At 42.3% G+C, this 16,846-nt stretch overlaps 1 protein-coding gene across 4 annotated transcripts in view; it reads left to right on the top strand.

Moving 5' to 3' along the window:
* Positions 1–16,846, top strand: part of NCKAP1 (NCK associated protein 1) — a 221,324-nt gene that overhangs the window by 177,411 nt on the left and 27,067 nt on the right. For all 4 annotated transcript variants that reach the window (XM_073633731.1, XM_073633733.1, XM_073633732.1 and 1 more), the window contains 4 exons: positions 1,828–1,958; positions 6,284–6,381; positions 10,746–10,839; positions 12,444–12,526. In XM_073633731.1, coding sequence (XP_073489832.1) covers positions 1,828–1,958; positions 6,284–6,381; positions 10,746–10,839; positions 12,444–12,526 — 406 coding nt within the window. The remainder of the gene's footprint in view (positions 1–1,827; positions 1,959–6,283; positions 6,382–10,745; positions 10,840–12,443; positions 12,527–16,846) is intronic.

Consider the following 16,846-nt stretch of genomic DNA (forward strand, 5'->3'; position numbering starts at 1 on the left):
GCAATCTTTTTTTCTTAGCTTAGGTACTGTTGGGACCACTAAAGGAATAGCCAGGTCTGCTTTTAAAGTGATTGTAAAGTCTAGTTTAAAAAAAAACACGTTATACTTACCTGCTCTGTGCAGTGGATTTGCACAGAGTAGCCCAGATCCTCCTCTTCTCAGGTCCCTATTTGGTGCTCCTGGCCCCTCCCTCCTGTTGAGTGCCCCCACAGCAAGCAGCTTGCTATGGGGGCACCCGAGCCAAGCCGCAGCTCCCTGTGTCCATTCAGACACTAAGCTGTGGCCTGGCCCCACCCCCTTTCTCTCCTTATTGGCTGCTTGACTGTTTTAGTCAGCAGCAGGAGCTGAGGATGGGAGTCCCGGGCAGGCGAGACAATCCTACAACTTCGTTGGATCTAGATGGGGCTCAGGTAAGTATTAGGGGGTGCTTGGGTGGCTGCTGCACACAGAAGGCTTTTTATCTTGATGCTTAAAATTAGGGATGCACCAATACCATTTTTTTTTTTTTTTTTAAACTATGAGTACTGATACTTTTTTTTTCAAAAACTTGCTGATACCATTACCGACTCAGATGGCCTAGGAAGAGTAGGTAGAGGAGTGTTTTTTTTGGGGGGGGGGGGGGGGTGTTAGGGAGTTGGGTGGGGAGTAGAGGGATAAGTGAGGGCGGGGTGGGAGAGTTGTGATGGAAAAGGCTGTGATTGCTGGGTGGATGAGTATGAGAGGGTCATGGGGAGATATAGGGGCAGAGGCGAAAGCTGGTGGAGGGAAGGAGGAGGAAACAGGCAGAAATGACAGCAGCGACTGCAGGCATGGTACAGGAGGCGGTCAGCGACTGCAGGCACGGTACAGGATGCGGTCAGCGACTGCAAGCACGGTACAGGAGGCGGTCAGCGACTGCAGGCATGGTACAGGAGGCGGTCAGCGACTGCAGGCATGGTACAGGAGGCGGTCAGCGACTGCAGGCATGGTACAGGAGGCGGTCAGCGACTGCAGGCATGGTACAGGAGGCGGTCAGCGACTGCAGGCATGGTACAGGAGGCGGTCAGCGACTGCAGGCATAGTACAGGAGGCGGTCAGCGGCTGCAGGCATGGTACAGGAGGCGGTCAGCGACTGCAAGCATGGTACAAGTGGTGTGGTGAACTTGCAGTCGGTGTACACAGCTCTGGGGAATCCTGTCCTCCCTCCCTCTAGAATACACCTCTGTGATTCCTGCCCCCTCCCCTCCTCCTCTGTGTGCAGCCATTGCTGAAGCTCTGCTTACTTACATTAGCAGTGTCCTGGTCCGGATTGCACTCAGGTCCCCAGGACTCCTGGCCATCCAGCTCAGTAGCCATGTCCCAGTCCAGATAGAAAGTCTCCTTAGACTCCAGGCCCTTCTGTTGCCCTCCTGTTGTCAGTGGAAAGTAGATGAATGCAGAGCAGCTCAGGAGGAGGAAGTTGCATCTTTCTCCTCTAAATGCCAGGGCCTCCATGCACCTGATTGGTAGCTAGGACGGGCCCAGAAACCAATCATTTTTGACAGGCGGGACTTGGACGAGCTGGGAGTTCTGCCACTGTTGCAGGCTTTTACCTCAAGTCAAAGACGACTGGGTGTGGTATGCACCCCCCTAGCGATGCTACTGGGAGAACTAGGTGGGGATGGCGCCCACCAGAGGAGACAGTCGGCCAGAGGAGTACAAGGCGGAGGCATTCCGCTCCCAAACTGACATCACTTCCGGTATCGGCTTCGGGTACTGGAGCATTTTGATGAGTAATTTCCTCTGTAGATCTACTTTAATGTGAGAGAATTAACCATGTTAAACTTATCTCATTCTGTTTTCTTCTAGGTATTTGGAAACACTACTGAGGCAAGTTAGCAATGGCCACATAGCTTATTTTCCAGCAATGAAAGCCTTTGTAAATCTTCCCACAGAAAATGAGCTAACCTTCAATGCGGAGGAGTATTCAGACATATCTGGTAAGTGAGATAAGATTGAAGCAGCTGAGAGGAAGTTGGATTGTGTTTGTTTCATACCAGTTTTTGAGATGAGAGCGTGTTAACTTGCAGTGTTAATTATTCACATAGACCATTGCTGGCACTGAATGTGCACTAGGTTTAGTTATGGGAAAAATCTACAAAACTGATGCATTTTTACAGGGGTTTTTCATTTGGTCCTCCTAATAGTTTACAGTGATGGTTTAATTTTTGTCAGGTTAATTGTTCATATTTCACGGGTTATAGCTACATTTGTTTGCAGTTTTTACATGCTTCTGTCCCATGGTCTGATCCAGTGTTGTTGGTATTGGGAGAAATATTGCATGTCCAGCAAATATAGATATGACTTTTATTATCATATGAATATTGTAAAAAGCTTGGTGCAGTAAACCTAAGAGCTGAGAGATGTCTAGAGTTTGACCTCAGGCTCTGTATATACTGAAAAAGATGAGCCTATTACATAGGAAACGTGACTTCAATGGAAGTCCTTTGCACAAACTGTATAGACCACCCCTCTTGATCGAGGTCCATTGTTGCATGAAGTTTGATTTGTTTTCGATGTCTTACAGACAGGTCTAGCTGTAAACTGCAATGGAAGTGTACTGTTTAGAAGATTAAAGTATATTCAAACTCAATCACTAAAATATTTATACTTTTCACATGTTAATGTAATTTCTAAAGACATAATAAATCTTTCATTAGAAAAATACCTGGTGGTCCTGCCAAGCAGGTCATTGTTCAGGCACCTAAATTAAATGGTGATAGTGCTCTGTCCCTTTGGGATTAATATCAATAATTTCCCTTTTGGGATTTATATAGTATTCTAAATCTCTGCGCCACAATTGTGCTTCTGATGGAGACTACAGGTGGCCTTTCACAAGACATTTCACAGGCATGGTCCACTGTTCCACCATCAGGAAAGCCAACTAGACAGGCAGTAGTTGACAGAAACAAAGTACTGCTATAAACAGGTATTTTGGGTAGCTTTAATGAACTTCTGCTACAGCTTGAATGCATCACGGAGCACTGCACCAATATTGGCTTGTGGTGATTGAGATCGTCTGCCTCACAAACATTCCTATTGGTTAAGGAGGCAGCCATTGTGGGCGTGGCCAAGTACGGCATGTGAGCAGCTGCTTTTTCACAGAGCTCCCAACATGTATTCAGATTTGATCCGGTTACTAGAATAGTGAGCTCCCTGCTTTGGTCTCCCTAACAATCCAGGACACCGGCAGCAGCTCCCGGACTGGTTTGCAGTTGAATTGGTACGATGACCCGTGGAAATAAAGGAGAGGGTCCGCGGCAGGATCGCCAACATGGCGCTGCGGCTTTTACACAATAAAGCGTCTATCCTTATATTTTGGAGTGCGGTCTTTCATTTTGTTTCCTGAAGTCCCTTCCACAGCATGCTCGTGGTGTAGAGAAGAACAAGGAGGCTGTAAGTAAACACCTAAAACCCCCAAAGACGTGCAACATTATGCTCAGATGCTGACAGCTGTCTCCTCGAAGACTGATAATGTTTCAGAGGCACTCAATACAGAGATGGTGGAGGAGGAGGAAGGGCAAGGAGCTGCTGCCATTATAGCGAAGACTGACAATTTCCTTGTAGAGGAGGGAGAGCAACTGACTTTGGCAACAATCTTGAGGGCTGTTAACATGTGCACTCCCTCTACTAATCCCCTGCAAGAAAGATTTGGAGGTTTACTAGAGGAGATCGTTCTGATAAGGCAGGATCTGCAAAAGATAAGGGAAAGAACAGCTGCAGAGAGCAGAATTTGTGACAGAGGACAAGCTTCCCCCTCTTCTCAGGGAGACTCCAACTACTGCCCGCCTAGCCAAAGCTAATGATATGCGGGCCAAGGACTTATCGTCTAAGGCGCAATGATATGTGGATCGTGGGTTACCAGAAAAAGTGGAGGGCCGTGACCCTACTGAATTTGTGTAGCAATGGCTGACTAATATCTTTGGAAAGGGGGTTCCACTGCGTCCATGGGCTGGTGACCTACTCCTGGTTTTGCGTGTACAGATTTCTATGTGTTTGCGTAGCGAGATTACTGAATTACAGAGATAGAGAAATTATCCTGAGGCTGACTCGCAAAAGACAGAATATTTAGTTCAATGATACTAGAATCTAATTTTACCCCGACTTTTTGGTGGAGATCCAGAAACACAAATCATGGTTTTCTGATGTTAAAAACTCCTTCAGAAACTAAAGGCAGTAGCCATTATGGGGAGGGGCAATAAATGTGTGTGGTGGTGTGAGCACCGGGCAAGCTCTCTCACTACCCAGAAGTGATGCTTTGTCCATTCTGCCATAGCAGACATGAAGGGAGGATTTGGGTACACTATATTAACAAAAGTATTGGGACTCCTGCCTTTACACACACGCATGAACTTTAATGGCATTCCGGTCTTAGTCCGTAGGGTTTAACATTGAATTGTAGACAAAAATATTCCGTGCTTAGGATGGTAAGTAAAGGAGAACTGCAGCCCCCCTAAAAATTGGAAAACCACCGAAGTGTAATCCAAAAAAGAAAAAATGAAAAACTCTAGTGGGGAATGTGGCGCTGTTCATACAGTGTGTGTTAGTAGGGAGTGGTAATATATAATAATAATGTGAGAAAAACTGTAAATAGATGTAAAACAAAACCAATCAGGTGCAAGCCCTAAATATCACATGGTGTAAAAAGCACCTAGCAGATCTCTAGCAGATAAAGGATCAAAGGCAACCCATAACAGGAAGGGGATCGCAGATCCAGAGAAGGGGGCACCGATCGGATTCCAGTAGTGGATTTATCTACACTTGCCCATTACCCCTGCAGGGGTTGGGTCTTCCGGTGAGTGGGGTCACAAGTGGGGGTTCCAGAAGAGGAGTCATAAACCACGATCGCCTTATATACATATTTTGTATGGAATATATTTTTTGTTTTTTTGGATTGTCAAGACATCTTTTTTCACTGTTTTTTTAGTTCTGGACACTTACATTATTTGGACTGGATTCATGAATATTTTGGTGCACCAGTATACTTATCAATCACCACACCATTGTTGTTTTTTGTGCATTCTTTAAGAAAAAAATTTATTTTTTCTTTTTTTTTTTTCTGTTGTTTTTTCTTTGCATTTTAGCTTACTCATGTTACCGACACGCACATTCACTTGTTGGTATAATTTATTTTTTGATTGCACGTATTTCTTTTATGATTATTCACAATTTATTTGCACCTTTGCTTTTTACACCATGTGATATTTAGGGCTTGCACCTGATTGGTTTTGTTTTACATCTATTTACAGTTTTTCTCATATTATTATTATATATTACCACTCCCTACTAACACACACTGTATGAACAGCGCCACATTCCCCACTAGAGTTTTTCATTAATATTGAATTGGCCCACCCTTTGCAGCTATAACAGCTTCAACGCTTCTGGGAAGGCTGGTCACAAGGTTTGGGAGTGTGTCTATGGGATTGTTTGACCATACTTCCAGAAGCTCACTCGAGTCACTTCTGCTGAACAGGGACCGCTTGTTGAAAATTTTGATACCGGGATGATGCCTGCAGATCTTTCCTGTATAACCACTTCCGCCTAAGGATGTCCATGGATGTCCTACGTTTTGGGAAGTGGTTAAGATGAGGTACAGTTTTTGACACCCCCCTCTAAAAAAAGAAAAAAAAAGCCATTCTTTTATATATTTCAGTGAGTCATCACTGAAGTAACTCTATCCTTGACAATACAATTTCTAGTAAAAGAACACCTTTCATATTTTTTTATTCAATAATTTAAGACCCGTCTCTAGGTCACCGTGCTTTTCTGTGTAATGTAGGCAGATAATGGCAGGGCAAAGAGACCTCAGCCCTGATGCAAGCTCACCCTCAGGAAGGCATCCACCTAGTAACAGTTGTACCTTCATCCCTGCTCCTGAGATCTTTACTGTGTGCCCCTGCTTGGCACTGCCCAGCCTATTGTACCAAAAACTCCTGATCGCATCCAGCAGCTGTTGTGTATGTATGCCCCTCTGCCCATTCATTCCTTATGGCTTGGTCTGTACTTCTGTAGATGGCTGGGGTCTGGCATGAATACAGGCCATCCATTTAATTAATGGACCAGATGGTTTGAATGTGAAGTAGGAGCTGGAGGCGCCTGGGAATTTTTGCTGCAATAGCAAAAATATGCATGGATTGATAGTACACTGTAATTCTCTTTTAAGCAAATTGGGACTTTTACTGTCTTTTTTTAAATACACGCAGCATTTTACTCAGTTTTCAGGTTCTATAATACTATTTTATCTATTGTGCTCTATTTGCAGAGATGCGAGCCTTGTCAGAGCTGCTGGGTCCATATGGCATGAAGTTCCTTAGTGAAAGTCTCATGTGGCATATTTCCTCCCAAGTGGCTGAACTTAAGGTACCAATTTAAAAGAATTATTTTTCTTGTTGAAGTATGTGATATACTTTCATGTCCACAGCATGTTCCATTCTGAAGCTTCGTTAAGACCTAAATTGAATTGTGATATTGGACTTTATGGAAGGTTTAAAGTAGAACTAAGGCAAACTTTTTTTTTTTTTTTTTTTTTTTTTTTTTACTTGTATAGAGCAATGTTTCTCCACTCCAGTCCTTAAGTACCCCAAACAGTCCATGTTTTCAGGCTTGCCATTATTTTTCACAGGTGAATTGATGAGGGAAATCCTGAGAACATGACCTGTTGGGGGGCACTTAAGGACTGGAGTTGAGACACATTGGCATAGAGTAAGGGAGCAGAGACCCTAGAAAATAAAATGGTGGTCATTAAAATATTTTGTCACGCGGTATTTGCGCAGTGATCTTTCACACGCAATTGTTTTGGAAAAAAATACACTTTAATGGATTAAAAAAAAAAATCAGTCCAATTTTTTTTTGGGATAATGTGAAAGATATTATGTTGAGTAAATAGATGCCCAACATGTCACACTTTAAATGGCGTGTGCTCATGGAATGGCGACAAACTACGGTAATTTACATTATCCATAGAGGACACTTTAAAAGCCTTTTCAGGTTATCAGTTTAGAGTTAGAGGAGGTCTGGTGCTGGAATTATTGCTCTCTCACTGATGAGCGCGGTGATGCCTCATATGTGTTGCGATCACTGTTTACACATCCGTGCAGGACTGACATGTGTGTTCACCACTGTGTGTGAGCACAGGGTGCCGGAGGTGCTTTTAACATTTTTTTAAATTTATTTTGTTTTATTTTATTTTTGCAGTGTTTATTTAATTTTTTTTTTTTTTAATGTTTTTGATCATTTTTATTGCTGTCAAAAGGAATGTAAACATTCCTTTTGATGGCAATAGCAATGACGGGTACTCTTTATGGAGAGATTGGGGGGGGGGGTCTATTAGATCTCTTCTTTGGGCTCCAATGCAGCTGATCAGAGATAGAGGTTTGATCAGCTCCTTCACTGGCCCCATAGCAACGGAGAAACGAAGACCCAGAAGCAGAAGTGACGACATCGTCGGCGGTTCTGACGTCGCACACAATGCAAGTTCCTCTCACTGTGAAGCCGGAGATGGATGCCGCTGGTCGGATTGGTGGAGGCGGGATCCGCCCTTTGTAAAAGTTTTACAGCGGCTGCCCAGCTGCTCAGAAAAACTTTTACCTGACAGAGAATCTTCAGCTGAAAAAAAATGACACTGGGATTGTGGTTGTGACCCCAACCATGATCCCGGTATAACCAGGGCGTATATATATATATATATATATATGTGTGTGTGTGTGTGTGTATATATATATATGAGTGCCCATAAGTGCCACTATCAATGCCCACCAGTTCAGCCTATCAGTGCCGCCTCATCAGCGCACATCAGTGATGGAGAAAAATTACTTAGTTACAAAATTTACTGACAGAAACTAAGTAAAAAAAAAAAAAGTTTTTTTCAAAATTTTTGGTCTTATTAAAACCCAGCAGTGATTAAATACCACCAAAAGAAAGCTCTATTGTGTGAAGAAAATGATAAAAATTTCATATGGGTACAGTATAGCACGACCGCACAATTGTTATTCAAAGTGCGACAGTGCTGAAAGCTGAAAAATGGCCTGGGCAGGAAGGGGGAGTAAGTGCCCTGTAGGCAAGTGGTTAAACAAAAAACATTCTCATCATAAGGCCTGCAAGAGCTCATCCCTTTTTTTTTTTTTTTTTTTTTTTTTTTTTTTTTTTTTTTTTTTTTGCCTGAATTTTTCTTTCCTTTTGAGTTTTCAACTGGAATTACGTCCTGCAGGCTGCCAGAGACGTAAAATGTTCTTTTGTCTGCTTTACAAAAGGCTAGGTAGTAGCAAATTCTTCAGCAGAAGACACGGGCCAAGCTGCTGTCATTTCAGTCTTAATTAAACAATTCCTTTGTCAATATTATAGTTGATCTTTGTTTCTGCTTCTAAAAGCCTCCATCTTTGGAGAGTGTGTCTTTCATTTGGAGTATGCATATTCCTACATAAAAGTACTGTTTCTACTTGCTTGACTTCTGCCTTGTTCTCTACTCTTTAAATTCATTAGTACACATCTTGGACAGCAATTGTACTACAAGCAGACTAGAGGAAGGAGATTAATTTTTCTTTAAGGCCCCTTTCACACTGGGGCGGTAGGGGGCATCGGCGGTAAAACAGCGCTATTTTTAGCGCACCGCTAGCGGCCGAAAAAGGGTTAAAACCCCTCGTATAGCCGCGGTATAGCCGCGTTGTCCCATTGATTTCAATGGGCAGGAGCGGTGAGTACACCGCTCCTTCACCGCTCCAAAGATGTGGCTTGCAGGAGATTTTTTCTTCTGCCAGTGCACCGCTTCAGTGTGAAAGCCCTCGGGCTTTCACACTGAACAAACAGCGGAGGCTGTTTAGGGGCGGTTTGCAGGCGCTATTTTTAGCGCAATAACACCTGCAAACCGCCCCAGTGTGAAAGGGGCCTTAGGGTCTGCACCCTTTTGCTTTTTAAAGCAAGCCTCTTACTACATTTATTACAATCTCTCAGTACATTCATATAATCTTTCTGACGCTCTCCTTAGTTCCCTTTTACCCCCAGCCCCATATGACTATTAGGCTGCATAGTGCTCTGTACTGATCCACACTGGTCTTCTACCAAGCTTTAAAGATCTGTAAGTGGTGTAGAGGTGGCGTCCCTGACAGAGACGCTCAGTATTCATTTATGTAGTGCCAATGAATTCCATAGTGCTTTGCAGGGAATGATTTTTTTCTTTTCACATAAATACTTTATCTCCAAGTTAGCTTAGAGCATGAAGTCCTTAACATAGCCATGGTGACATACACACCAGGAGGAAACTGACACAACTGAAGGGTATCCACATAGGAGAACATGCAAATTTAACTTTTCTAATGTGCATGCTCCTGACATCTAAAATGCTTTCCACTTAGTCACCTTTGGTTGGCTTTCAAATGATTCAAGCTGAAAACAAGCCTGTGTAGCATGCATGAACTAAAATAGCATTCAGCGTTACTCAAAACACCTTTATTGTGCCTCTGTGCACACTTCCCACGTATCCAAAATTATGTTTATTATTTATAACAGGTACTTTATAGCACTGTCCATTTACACAGCACTTTACTTACACTATATTACCAAAAGTATTGTGACGCCTGCCTTTTAAACGCACATTAACTTTAATGGCATCTCAACTCTTCTGGGAAGGCTGTCCACAAGATTTAGTAGTGTGTCTATGGGAATGTTTGATTATTCTTCCAGAAGCACATTTCTGAGGTCAGGCTCTAAGGTTGGACAAGCAAGCCTGACTCGCAGTTTGCGTTCTAATTTATCCCAAAGGTGTTCTATTGGGTTGAGGTCAGGACTCAGACCAGTCAAGTTTCTCCACCCCCAAACTCGTTCATCCATATCTCTATGGACCTTGCTTTGTGCACTGGTACAAATCATTTGGTATGGGGTTGTTTTTCAGGGGTTTCGGCTTGGCCCCCTAGTTCCAGTGAAGGGAACTCTTAAGGCGTCTGCATACCAAGACATTTTGGGCAATTTCATGCTACCAACTTTGTGGGAACAGTTTGGGGTTGGCCTTTCCTGTTCCAACATGACTGCGCACCAGTGCACAAAGCAAGGTCCATAAAGACACGGGTGTGTGAGTTTGGGGTGGAGGAAATTGACTGGCCTGCACAGAGTCCTGACCTCAACCCGATAGAATACCTTTGGGATGAATTAGAATGGAGATTGTGAGCCAGGCCTTCTCATCCACCATCGTTGCCTGACCTCACAAATGCATTTCTGGAAGAATGGTCAAACATTCCCATAGACACACTCCTAAACCTTGTGGACAGCCTTCCCAGAAGAGTTGAAGCTGTTATATCTGCAAAGGGTGGGCCAACTCAATATTGAACCCTACGGACTAAGACAGGGATGACACTAAAGATCATGTGTCATCCCAGTGTCCCTATACTTTTGGTAATATAATGTATATATGGTACATTCACATCAGTCCCTGCCCTTGAGGAGCTTACAATCTAAGGTCCCTAACTCACATTCATGCACACCTATACTGGGACCAGTTTAGACAGGATTCAGTTAATCTACCAGCATACCTTTGGAGTGTGAGAGGAAACTGGAGTGCCTGGAGGAAACCTACAGAGGCACAGGGAGAGCATGCAAGCTCCATGCGGGTACTGACTTTCTGAATGAAGCAATCAGTGTCTTATACTAGAGCTGAAAAAATCTTTAGTCTCAATGCATTACAATTTTTTCTCTCTTCCTTTATTGTTGCTAATTTATCAATTTACACATCTTTTCAGAAACTAGTGGTGGAGAATGTTGATGTCCTAACACAGATGAGGACAAGCTTTGACAAACCAGAACAAATGCAAGCTCTTTTTAAGCGACTGTCTTGTAAGTAACGAAAACACCAAAGATGGAAATTATTATGCTATGTACACACAATAGGATTTTCCGACAACAAAACCATGGATTTTTTTCTGAAGGATGTTGGCTCAAACTTGTCTTGCATACACACGGTCACACAAGTGTTATCAGAAATTCCGAATGTCAAGAACGTGGTGACGTGCGACGAGCCGAGAAAAATGAAGTTCAATAGCCAGTGCGGCTCTTCTGCTTGATTCCGAGTATGCGTGGACTTTTCTGTGTCGGAATTGTGTACACCCGCTCGGAATTTCCGACAACAAGTCTTGTTGCTGGAAAATTTGAGAACCTGTTCTCAACCATTTGTTGGCGGAAATTCCGCCAACAAATGTTATATGGAGCATACACACGGCCGGACTTTACGACAACAAGCTCACATCCAACATTTGTTGTTGGAAAATCCTGTCGTGTGTACAGCCCATAAGTGTTCAGCATCTCCTTGGTCTATAGATTGGTGTACAAAGCATTATTCAGTCCTTGTGTATCTGTTGCCCAAGTTATATTTAAATACTGTATTTATCGGCATATAAACACGCACAGGCGTATAACACGCACATTCATTCATTAAGAGGGAAGTTTCAGGAAAAAAACTAAATTTTTTAATAAGGAACTTTGAAGAAAATAAGGGTTAGTGCCCATCTGCAGCCTCACCATTGCCATCAATGCAGCCTGATCAATGCCCATCTGCAGCCTCATTAGTCTACATCAATGCAGCCTCACCATTGCCATCAATGTCGCAGCCTTGACATTGCCATCAATGCAGCAGCCTCACCACTGCCATCAATGCAGCAGCCTTACCACTGCCATCAGTGCAGTCTGATCGATGCCCATCTGCAGCCTAGAGGGCACAGGGAGGGGGGCGAGACAAGCGCCGACAGATTACATACAGTGAGAATCTCCTATGATAGACAGAATAGTAGTCCAATGGCGGCCCAGGAGACGGGACTTTCTATTACAGAGGCTGCCTAGTAACAAGGAGATTCTCACTGTATTTAATCTGACGGTGCTCATTTCGCCACCCTCCCTGTCCCCTCAGAGGCAGCTAAAATTGAAGTATTGGCGTATAACACGCACACGCTATTTGCACCCGATTTTCATGGTGAAAAAGTGAGTGTTATACGCCAATAAATACAGTAAGTTTGATAAGAAGTAATGTGGTTGGGTAGAATGGGTGTAATGGTTATTAGGTAGACTGATTTTATTGAATTATTTATCCAATCCTGTTATAGCTCAATAAAAATCTTGTTTTTTTTTTTTTTTTTTAAAGATGTGGGATGTTTACATGATATATTTTCTTGATATTTACAAATCTTTTTTTTCATTTTTAAATACGTTTTGGCTTTGATCAGTAAATGTCAAATAACAAATGGGCATATTCATAAAGTGGTAAAAGTGTCATTCACTGAGCATTCTCATTCTCTCTCTGAGCATTCTCTTCCTGGTGCGTGTGTTTAAATTGCAGTGAATATTTGAGTGTCACATTTTACTAATTTATAAATACGCATCCTTTTTGTGCTTGTGTTTATATACTAAAACCTTCGACTTACCTATTTTTTTTGTATCATTGCCTGTAGCTGTGGACAGCGTCTTAAAAAGGATGACCATCATTGGAGTGATTTTGTCATTCCGCTCGCTTGCGCAGGAAGCTTTAAGAGATGTAAGAAACTTAAAAAAACGTTATTTTCCATTTGAGAATGCTGCTTCTTTATGTCTGTCTTGCACATGCTGGCAGTAACAATTGTATATGGCAGTACAGTTATAGTACTGCACTGCAGTATAATTTTAAATGGAGCCATGTTCAATTTACAAAGATGTAAAATATAATTCTTAAAGTGGAAGTAAACCTTCACATATACACAATGAACAGCCTCAGATGACACAGGGATGAAACAAATCTCCCTACATAAATTTTACATGCATCTCTGTTGTCTTCATCTTTTTATACTGTTTAGAAAGTTCAGCTAGTGTTAGGAGATTTTCTCTTCCTATTCAGCACTGCAGTGAAGTCTGGGCATACATCCAAGACAGCTGATTGGAGAAAAGGCACACACCCCCTCTTTTTGTAGGTAGAAACTTTCAGAGCTTTTTGTTGTATAGTTCAGTTCTCTGCTAATCTATTTATAGCATCCTCCCCAACAAAAAATTCAGGCTGCTTTTATCTCAGTTGGAGAACTTGTCAGAAGTTATCTGGCGGATAACAGAAGAACGGAGCAGGAGAAAGCCACGGGACTTGGTGCTTTGGAGAGCGATAGAAAAACACTGCAGATATTTGTGCCCAGCTCAAATTTCATGAATCCGGTTTACATCCACTTTAAGGAATGTGTTACCCCAACATTTCATATTTTTGATAAGTGTCTATTGTACCATGTACTTGTGTTTAAAAAGTATCCTGTTTGTATTGCTTCCTTTTTTGAAATACCTTGTGTTCCTGCCAGTCCCCCTGATTTCCTATTTCAAACTGACCACACCAGACATGAAAGCATCTGCATTGCAGGTGTGGTCAGTTTTCTGGCTGTGCTGGGTGCACAGCCTGCATGTTCTCCAATGGTTAGACTTGTTCTGACAATAAAATATATATATATACCGTATTTATCGGCGTATAACACGCACCGGCGTATAACACGCACCCCAATTTAGGAGGGAATTTTAAGGAAAAAAAACTTTTAGGAGGGAAGTTGAAGGGAAAAAAACTTACATTTAAATGCCCATCATTGCAGCCTTGTCAGTGCAGCCTTGTCAGTGCAGCCTTGTCAGTGCAGCCTTGTCAGTGCAGCCTTGTCAGTGCAGCCTTGTCAGTGCAGCCATGTCAGTGCAGCCATGTCAGTGCAGCCTCCCCCAGTGCAGCCTCCCCCAGTGCAGCCTCCCCCAGTGCAGCCTTCGATCCCCTGTCTTCAAAATCGCCGACCGCGATTTGAAAATGGCGCCGCCGCAACCGAAATACACAGAGCCGGTCCTCGGCTCTTTCCGGCGGCTCTCTTTCACTTTCAGCTCCACTCGTAGTCCCGAGCGGAGCTATCCGAACCTAGCCGAGTAGGTTCGGATAGCTCCGCTCGGGACTACGAGTGGAGCCGAAAATGAACGAGAGCCGCCGGAAAGAGCCGAGGACCGGCTCTGTGTATTTCGGCGCCGGCGCCGCCATTTTCAAATCGCGGTCGGCGATTTTTGAGTTGTGCAGTTCGGGAACGGCGTATAACACGCACCTGCGACTTTCCCCTGATTTTAAGGGGGAAAAAGTGAGTGTTATACGCCGATAAATACGATATATATATATATATATATATATATATATATATATATATATATATATATATATATATATATATATATATATGTATATATATATGTATATATATATGTATATATGTATGTGTGTGTGTGTGTGTGTATATATATATATATATATATATATATATATATATATATATATATATATATATATATATGTATATATATGTGTCACCGGTGCAAAATTTGTGTACCAAACAATAATGTTCCCCGTTAAATTTTTAATTTGAAGTTGCTGCATTCAAAAAAAGAAAACCGTTCAGTGAACGAAATGAAAATGTGTGTTTTGAGTGCGCTACTCTATTTATAATACACCACTCCTCTTCGCATTGTGTATTCTCAAACTTTTCTAAACCTATACATATGCCTTAATTAATATTGCATAATATTCCCATGAATATCAGTATATAGAACAACGTGTCACAAATTTCATAATACTCCAATCTATGGGAAAACCCCACATTCACGTGTATCAAAATATATCCAAAAATGTATCACTTAAAATTAGAAATTATATAGTGTCCAAAAAGTCCATGTGCAATGTGCAATAATTCAAGAGATACTGTGCAGCCTTCCTTCAAGTTCACAAAGTGCAATGTGCAATAAATTCAAGGGTTGCTGTGCAGCCTTCCTTCAAGTTCACAACATTTGTTATCTGTGATTCATCGTGACATAATCACCATTAAAACTCACATTTAAAAGTGCCCTCGAGCCGGCACTAAGCTGTTCCAGCAGATAAGGATGGGTGTAAACGGTAGCGTGTTACCAGTGTGCGTGTGGACTTCTTCCGCACTCGGCTTGCGCTTCACCCCTCGTTCTCGTCCACACCAGACGTAACGTAGTCATGTGACCAAAAATCTCCCAGCAGCCTCTACGCGTTTTGCATCATAGTATGTGTCATCTGACAAGCCCACCTGCTCAGCCATTCACTGGGAAGAATAGTGTACTGCGATTTCCCCACTCCCACCTCTCTAAGCCCCTTGTGCAGCTGAGAACATATGATCACTTATTAAAAAAAAAAGAGAGAAAAGCTATTTTTTTTTTTTTATTTATTACATATGCACGATAGAGCTGCATGATTCTGGATAAAATGAGAATCACAATTTTTTTGCTTAGAATAAAGAACAGAATTCTGAAGAACTTTTTTATTTATGAACATTAGGTTATCAAACAAGATGGCAATGAAATAAGACATGGTACTCTTTGCTTTGATTTTAAGTTTACTCTTTTCTTCACATTTAAAGAAATGTATTGAAAAATAATGTAATGTGTAAAGAAATGTTTTTTTTTTTTTTTTTTTTTTTTTTTGTACCGCAACTTTTTTGTTTACGCTTTAGCTGTCAGCAATGGTACAAAACATTGAAAAGTTATTTTACAAATGATATATATATATATATATATATATATATATATAGTTTAGGCTGATATGTATCCTACATATTTTTGGTGAAAAAAAAAAATATCGCAACAAACGTATATTGCTTGGTTTGCACAAAAGTTATACCGTCTACAAAATAGCGGATAGATTTATAGCATTTTTATTTTTTTTTAATTTTTTTTTTTACTAGTAATGGCAGCGATCTGCGATTTTTATCGTGACTGCAACATTATGGCAGACACATCAGACAATTTAGACACATTTTTGGAACCATTGTCATTAATACAGCGATCAGTGCGATTAAAAATGCATTGATTACTGTAAAAATGTCACTCGCAGTGAAGGGGTTAACACTAGGGGGCGGTGAAGGGGTTCACTGTGTTGCCTGGGAGGTGATTCTAACTGAAGGGGGAGGGACTAACTAGGGGAAGTGACGGATCGTGGTTCCTAGCTATTAGGAACACACGATCTGTCACTCCTTTCAGAACAGGGAAGTGTGTGTTTACACACATTCGTCCCTGTTCTTGTGTCTCCTGCTCACGATCACTCGTGGGCGGCGGTCATCGCGACCGTCTGCCACGAGCATTGGCACCCCCGCTGTGCAGCGGAGGCGCGGGCGCCTGCTATCCGGACTCCGCGAGCCAACGTATAGCTACGTGGTTTCGTGCAGGGGAGCCAATCTGCCGCAGTATAGCCGCGGCGGATGGTCCGCCAGAGGTAGGCAACCAGTAGCCCTCCAGCTGTTGTGGAACTACATTTCCCATGAGGCATTGCAAGGCTGGCAGTTACAATTACTCCCAGAGGCATGATGGGACTTGTAGTTCTGCAACAACTGGAGGGCCCCAGGTTGCCTACCCCTGCTTTAAACTGACTGCATTTGCAGACTGAAGTTTATTCCTTTGACCTGTAAATGAATAAAAAAAGATGCAATGTTTCTTTTTTTTCTGAATCGAGATGGCGATCTTTTACCGATTGATCATGCAGCTCTAATGCACCAACATTTTGCCTTTCCTTTCTGTTTTAAACTAAATGGATTGTTTTTAAAAGGTGCAAGCTTGACACAATGCCACCCTCAAATCTTCCCCTCCACAAACACATCAGCGTATGTATGTTCCCAATAAGTACTCAGTATGTTTTGAGTCTCAATTATTAAAGCTGAATTGCAGGGATTCAGCCACTTTATAACAAGTGCAAGCACACTATGAGTTGGATCTAACCTCTTGGACTTATCTCTAGTATTAACTTCTGATAAGTTTATGGCTCAGAGAGGAGAGAAGCACACACAGCAGGTACGCCTGCCCCTCCCATCTGCTT

This window comes from Aquarana catesbeiana, linkage group LG06, assembly GCF_042186555.1.
Source record: "Aquarana catesbeiana isolate 2022-GZ linkage group LG06, ASM4218655v1, whole genome shotgun sequence".
NCBI classification, from domain to species: domain Eukaryota; kingdom Metazoa; phylum Chordata; class Amphibia; order Anura; family Ranidae; genus Aquarana; species Aquarana catesbeiana.